The sequence below is a fragment of the Parus major genome, chromosome 5 (assembly GCF_001522545.3).
Source record: "Parus major isolate Abel chromosome 5, Parus_major1.1, whole genome shotgun sequence".
NCBI classification, from domain to species: Eukaryota; Metazoa; Chordata; class Aves; order Passeriformes; family Paridae; genus Parus; species Parus major.
This window is the reverse complement of record NC_031774.1, coordinates 37,212,767-37,220,504: the sequence shown is the minus strand read 5'-3', so window position 1 is coordinate 37,220,504 and position 7,738 is coordinate 37,212,767. Positions and strand designations below refer to the sequence as shown.

The 7,738-nt window shown below is 41.9% G+C and overlaps 1 protein-coding gene across 18 annotated transcripts in view; it reads left to right on the top strand.

The window, feature by feature from the left end:
* The first annotated feature begins 7,298 nt into the window (after nt 1-7,298).
* Nucleotides 7,299-7,738, top strand: part of RALGAPA1 (Ral GTPase activating protein catalytic subunit alpha 1) — a 132,101-nt gene continuing 131,661 nt past the window's right edge. For 14 of the 18 annotated variants that reach the window (XM_015630338.2, XM_015630337.2, XM_015630326.2 and 11 more), the window contains exon 1: nt 7,566-7,671. In XM_015630338.2, coding sequence (XP_015485824.1) covers nt 7,566-7,671 — 106 coding nt within the window. Of the gene's footprint in view, nt 7,672-7,738 lie in introns of all 18 variants that reach the window. The other 4 variants (XR_001522074.2, XM_015630322.3, XM_015630339.2 and 1 more) reach the window with 4 other exon arrangements.

Below are 7,738 nucleotides of genomic sequence, written 5' to 3'. Positions count from 1 at the left end.
CAATAACCATTGCTGTACGTTAGTCACTTTTTTTCTCCCACATCTCTCTATACCCAATGCAAATAATTTCCCTGTATCTCCCTCAAGAGGAGTGTATGTAGGTGTGTTACCTCTTCTCCAAGAACACTGAGAGAAAAATTAGACAGAATTAACCTCCCATCCTTCAGTGTGCAAACTCCATCCCTTCTCCTTTTATTATCTCTGACTTCGTACTCACTCAGGGACACATCACAACATGGCATGTTTTCTCTATACCTATTACAATTTTCATCATCTTTTTTCATAGATCTATAGAATGGTTTGGGATGGAAAGGACTTTAAAGATAATATAGCTCCAAACCCCCTGCCATGGGCAGGGACACCTTCCACTAGTTGCTCAGAGCTCCATCCAACCTGGCTTTGAACACTTCCAGGGATGAGGCATCCAGAACTCCTCTGGATAACCCACTCCAGTTCCTTACCACCTTCACAGTAAAGAACGTCTTCCTAACATCTCGTTCAAACCTACGATTTGTAAAAGAACTGTAGCCCACGTGGGAATCCCGAGTTCTTTCCTAGATCCGCAGTGGTGGGCAGCTGCAGTTGCCGAAGCCATTTCTTTCTTCTGCCTGCTCTGCCTCCGCCGCAGTCCTGCGAGCTCCTCCGCGGGCTCCGCGCTCCCGGCTCCCGGCACCGCCGGCCGGCCGGAGGGAGGGAAGGGGCGGCCGGGCCGGACCTCGGCGGAAGGGAGCTGGCCTGGCCCAAGGTTTTTAAATGTCTCTGGCTGTTTAACGGAGCAACAGCAGCTGAACTTGTCCCCAGGTTTTTCCCAGGAAACTTGTGAGTCCCCGATGCCTGGCCGAATGCTGGTTCACACAGCTTTAAAAACTGACCAAAGCAGTTAGCAAGGAACTTATTTTTTTTCTTTCTTTCTCTTTCTATTTTTTTTCTTTTTTTTTTTTTTTTCTTTTTGTTCCCACAGTCTGGTATTCTTTTGAGGTAGTCCGATTAAAGTCTTAGGAGTGATGACTGATATAGTAGAGATGACTGATAGTCAAATGGCTGAGAGGAGCTAGGAGACAGCCTGAAACAAGACCGGGAGACATCCCAGAAGAAAACCAGGAAACTTCACCAGCCGGATATTATTTTATTTTTTTTTTTAAGATATATATTTTATAAAAATATAAGATATATTTCTTTAAGATATAGATTCAGAAAGGGAAAAAAAACCAAAACAAAACACAAAACCAGAAGTAAAAATGTCTAACAATTCCCAGTTCAAGTGTTGCCTTTTGGACTAACAAGATAAAAAGACTAGAAATCAAAGGTTCTGGACTAGAAAAAAACAAACTACTGGAAATAGTTGCAAAGAAAGGAATGGCAGGAAAGCAGGAAACCTTTGGCTTGATTGTAATTTCCTATTCAAATGGTTGGAACTAGGTCTAAAGGAACTAAAAATAAACCCCAGAAGGAAATCAAAGTTCCCATGCCCTGGTGGAAATAGCAACCAAAATGAGAAGTCAAGCAAGAAAAAAATTTAAATAACACAATTCTACATGCTTCTATTCTGTTTATATCCAGGAGAGGGGGGGATTACCCAGCTAAAGCAATATAAACATCTGTTGTGTGGAGAAAAAAATATGTACTGGTTGAAGTTAACTTGACTGTCCAAATGGAGTACTAGAAAACCTAAAAGCAAAGGGTACTTCTGTGCACTACATATGGGCACAGGGCTAATGGCAGCTTATAGTTTATTTCCAGACTACAAGGCTAATTTATCAGATCACCTATAAACCCTTAACAGATAAAGTGGCAACACCTATCTTAAACAGCTCTCTAGAGGCAAATGCTAGGAGGAGGAGTGGGGAAAGAAGAAATTCTATCTGGCCTGTTAGAGGACTTGCAAAGATTTTTGTTTCATGTGTATACATGCATCTATGAATCCATGCTGCCAGAGGACCAGTCCCATGATTGACCATTTCATCATTATAAGTGAATGCAAGTATTAGGTGCCTACAAAGGTGTGTTGTTTTGTTTTGTTTTGTTTTTTCCCTGGATCATGACTTATGCACTTCATTAGAGTAAAATAACTATTAAGAAAGTGATTGTCATCATTCTCATCTACTCGGCTCTGCATTTAATGGGGAAGTGGGGATTAACACCTGGGTTTTTTGGTTTTTTTGTGGTATTTTCCAACAATTAGAAAGAGACCATCAACAGGGACGGTTGGCAACCGTGTAAAAATTCAAAACTGGAAATTTTATTGAAAACTGGTATTGAAAAAATTGGGATGCAATACCAATCATTATAAATAAAATGCTGGCTAGTACAGGTGGTGATAGCTCCTTTCCCAATTTGAGACACCTTTAGAAAAAGCTAGGATGGAAAGCTGTAATTTTACACCGAAGTTATTGAATGGAGGCAGTGAGTGGAAGCATGTATCGCTTTTGATTCTGCAAAGCAGCTACTAACTTTCTGATTATAAACCTGATTGCCCACTTTTGTTGTAATGCGTAGTTACATAGTGACTGGGTATTTCTGACAAGAAGAAGATTGTAAAGAAAAAAACCAGAAATACATATATAATGTGAGTCATTAGGGTACAGGTATAGATGAAACCTTGAAGGAGAAGCAGGGATGAAAGAGCTTTTAGTGTGTGCAATGCAGTGCACTGTATCTTAATGAGTTGGAAATACTTTCTCATTAGGAGTCTCTCCCATTTCAAAGATGTAGTATGTCTTAGACTGGTCATCACAGTTCTGGTTGTTGGGGGTGAGGTCCTCCAAAGGGGACAGAACAGCAACCTATTGGCCAGAAAGAAGTGGTAGCTTTGGGGGTGTTTGGACTCTAGCAAACCAAACTATTTCACTTTCTATCACTAAAAAATGATACACTGAATACTTTATTAAAACTAATCCTTCACCCTCAATTTGAAAGTGCAATATTAGGAGATAGGTCACAAGAAATCTGAAAAGACTATTTTGCATGCAGGTCAAAATCAGCAGCAATTTTAAGTAGCAGTCATGGAGTGCCAGTTATGAGCTATGTTTGAAGACTACTGGATGATGTTCATTCCTCAGATCATGTTTTTTTCTAGGCAAAATACTCTGATATATGCTGCAAAAGGTGTAAAGTTGTACTAATCAAAATAAACACAAAAATATATGACCTATGTCTAAAATATCCATTTTACTCCTGCAGGTGACATAACAGGAGAGATCAGAGCAAAGTGTTTCCTTTGATAGAAAATAAATAATCTGTACAAAATTCTCTCTCCTCTAGAGGCTGGTAGTCATGCAGGGTTTCTTTTGTGCATTTGTCAATATTGCAAAACTATTTCATAAGTTGGGAAAGTAAAATAAAACATCTCAGTGGTTGAGTGTTTGAGTACTTTTGCTTAAAAGAAAAGGTGTTGCAACTTCCACTGTATTCGCATTTCAAAAGTTCTTTCTTATCAGATATGGGTGCTAGTGCTTACATTAGAACTCAAACATTGTGAGTCGGAGGTGACTTTGCATAGCAAAAGTCTAAATTCTCTGGCACTGCTGGCCAGGAATTAGTAATGATTACACCAGTTTTAAATAATTTCCACATGCATGAAAGTTTCTCATCATGACAGGCCCTTTACCCTTTTTGTTCTTTATGTTAGGTAATGATTGGTTGGTTGGTTTTGGTGGTTGGCTTGGTTGGTTTGGGGTTTGTTGAGTTGCTTGTTTTTTTAATTGCATTCTCCCTGCTACTTTTGAAACCATTGTCTGATTTTGATCTTATATTATTTGAAAATGTGATCTTATATTACTTGAAAATTAAAGACACCAAGTTTCTGCATGTTTTGTGAATCAGCATTTGGAACAAATAAAACCTAATAATGTCCCAGAGAGGGATATGTGTTCACTTAGCTTTTGACCAAGGGACAGCAGCTTGCCAACCTGTACACCTGTAGTTAAGACTTAACTGCTGTCCAGCCTCTTGCCCAGACAGGAAAGGGAGGACTAAACAAAGGAAGGCTTATGGTTGTGAAGGGAGGTGGCTTATGGTTTTCAGTGGTTAGAATACAAATTTGGAGGAAATCTGGCTTCATGAGTTCTGTAGTTCTTGGAAAAATTTATTCAAACGTGATCTTTGGTGATTGGAAAGACTGCAGTGTTCTGGCTGTGTATCAACTGAGGTATTAATGCTGATACATTGCTAAGAAAACAAAAGAAGAGTATAAGCTTATGAAAAGCTCCTTCCCTTAAACACAGAAATCTATTAATTCCAGATATCATCTCTGAGACACAGAACTGTGCAAATGCAATGGGAAATCATGGGATTTCCCATGGGACATCTTCATAGGAAGAGGATTTTGTTGAAGGGACAGGTAGCTGTTTTATTATTAATATACTAGAAATATATTAGAGGATCCTGATATTTAACTGCTTGAGAGAAAGTAGCAAACATCTCTAGTGTCAATGTGTTACGCTAGAGTATTAAATTGTACATAATTGTGGGTTTGACTACTCAAATATCTAGGTTTGGGGGCCTTTTTCATAAAGTAAATAGTTGCCAAGTAAGTAAAAATTTGTTACTCAGGATGAACAGGAATACTGCTGAATATGCATAGTATAAGCAAAGCCATATACTCAGAGGTTCACAGCACACCTCTCCAACATCCACAACATAATATATAGAGCCTTCTGTCTCAAAAGCAAGACAACCCTCATAGGAAGGACACTATGAAACTAAATATGAAAAATCAGAAGTAGTGACACTTTCAAAAAATTCTTTTAAATTTCTTCTTTTCTCTTGAAGGACCATGTGTGCAAATAGCTCTTCAGTGCATGCACCTCACAGGGGTCAGGCTTATGATCTATACTAGCTACATGAAAGATGGGAAATACTTAATGAAAACCTGAGTAACTTTAACTCATTTTGATCATGTACCCTTGTGTGGCGTAAATATTAGTAAGGCAAGAATTCCAGAAACTTAGATATCTGCAGGCGTATCCAAGAATTCAAAACACAATCTATCCATTTGGAATGTAGAACTGTTGAATTAGGCCACAACTGAAGGGTTTGTGCTCTCCAGGATATATTAAGAAATACCTCATGTTTTCTGAAGTTATTTGGCAACAGCTGAAATCTTAGGAAATCATAAATCCTAGATAAACTGGGAGAAGTTTTTTGATGGTATGAATGTGATCCAATTGCCTTCTGCTACTCTGAGTGTCCTATGGGGCCCTGTAGAGATCACAGAATCACAGAATCTGCTGGGTTGGAAGGGACCCACCAGGATCATCAAGGCCAACTCCTGGCCCTGCTCAGGACCATCCCCAAGAGGCATACCATGTGCCTAAGAGTATTATCCAAATACTTTCTGAACTCTGTCAGGCTTGATGACAGTTAATAGGAGGGAATAAAGTTCTGCAGCATTTAATTGTCTACAGTACTCCTCTTAAAGTTCAGTTAAACTTAGTTGTAACAGTCCCCTTGCATAAGGACAGAAATATTTTAAAAGTTCTTTCTTTAAAGTGGAAATGAGAAGAATTTGGCACAATAATAGCAGCCTGGAATGCAGCAGAACCTAACCTCTGCCTAACTAATCCTGCTCTTTTCCAACCTTGTCCTTCATGCATATTCAAAGAACCGAAGTCACACGCTTCAAAGTCAAGCCTTTGCAAGATCATGGCTTTTCTTGTGCACAGAACATGCCCTTCCTGCCTGGTGTGCCTGCACAAGGAGGTTATCTGTAGAAGCCATTATTATCTTGGTTAACACCACTCCCTTTCTGTCATTTAATATTTTAGTGATGTCTTACTCCATTATTTTTAATAACAATTATTTTTAATTTTAATCATTATTTTTTAATATTTTTAATTTCAAATTTTTAATTTTAATTGAGTTAAAGGTCTAAAAATTAATGGAAAAGTCAGCAAATTATCCAAGGAAAAGATATTTCAAAGTTTTTCAATATGCAGAATTGTGTTTAAAATTAATGAAATTTAGAAAACAAAGCACATAAATCAATGTATCATTGTCAGATCTTAGAGAGCTAAAATGTACTGTGTTATAGTAAACTAAGTAATTGTAATACTACCTATTACCTAACATTGCTACTTTTCAGATCTCATTTACAGAGATGCTAGAATATTAAATGATTTGGGGCAGACCACATAGGCAGGCAGACAACACTTAGTCCCTCACTGATGCCCTGCTGACTATGCTCCTACTGCCCTTGTGCTTCTAACATTAACTGCTAAAAATATGTGATTATTTTAAACACTTGGGTTATGTTATTTATGTGACAAGTCTGTAAATGTTGATAATTCTTGGAATTTTAAAACACATCTCAAATAATTAAATATTTCCAATATTAAAAACTGCAGCTGTTCCAATCAGACTCGTAGCTCACATAAGTGGATATATATCCTCAATCCAAAACAGAGCACCAGTGACTGTTTAAAAATGTCCAAGCAAAGAGATACTGGAAAGAGTCTTAAATGATACTACAGCACAAGTCTTTTGGAAAGTCCAACAGTTCTGTGTCCTGAATGCAAACAAACTTTTAGGAGGAACTTGGGACTTTTTCAATGTTAGTAATTCTGTCCTCAGCAAGAGTTGATATGGCACCATTTCCCTGGCTGTTGTGGGCCTCGCTGTGAGGTTGTGCATGAGCCTGAGACAAACATGTTCTCTTGAGCTCATTTGACTTTGCTGTAGGAGTAGAAGAGACATGGCCATCCTAACAGAGCACAGATGAAATGAGGATGCCTCAGACCATCGTGCTGGACCCAGACGTGCCTGATGGTTCAGTCTCGATGCCAGCACTGCAGCTGAAGGCGTAGGCAGTGAAATCAGGGAGCAGCAGCTTTGGGCAGGAGTTCGGCGTGAGGAGTTGCAGCACTTTGAGGACCAGTGTGGAAAGTGGAACTGTGAGACACATCGTTGCTGGTTGCACAACTGAGGCTTGAGTAAAGGCTTGGAGTCGCTTCCGTGGTGAATACGGTCCCCACCTGGATTTTATTTCCTTATTGCTCACAGGATCGCCTCCTTACACTGCAGAGTCTGTGTACAGAGCATCTGCGTAATGGGATAACTTTACATTTTACTTAGAAACAGCAGAAGTACAGTTTCCTACACCAGTTACTGTTGCTGAGCTGCGCAGAGGATGCTGCAGCGGGCCCCCAAGTGTCCTGCTCCGGCGCCCGCTCTGCCCCCTCAGCCGGGGCTCCGGGTGGCGCGGGCGGCGCGCCCCGCCCGCCGCGCCTCGGAGGTGCGCGGGGCAGCGCCGCCGTGACGTCACGACGCGGTTGCCATGGGGACGCCTGGGGTCGTGCCTGACGGCTGTCGTGAAGCAGCGGGAGGAAAGCGAGGGAGGAAGCAGGGGGAGCCCAGGCCCAGCCCGGCCTCCCCGGCCCGCGGGGAGTCGGCTCCGCGCCGCGCCCCTCCGCCCTCGCCACTTCGCAGTCGGAGTCAGGAGGAGGAGGACGAGGAGGCGGCGCTGCCGCCTCTGGCTATGTAGGGGCCCCAGAGCGGGCAGATCCGGAGGCCGCTGTCCGCCTCTGGAGCTCGGCGCCGGGGCCGGGCCCGGGGCCGGGCCCGGTGGGATGTTTTCCAAGAAGCCGCACGGGGACGTGCGGAAATCCACGCAGAAGGTGCTGGACACCCGCAAGGACCCACTCACCCGACTCAAGCACCTCCGCGTCCTTATCGGTGAGGCGGCCGGGAGGGGGGAAGGGAGTGGGTCAGCGGGGCCGCGGGTCCCTGTGTGGGAAAGACC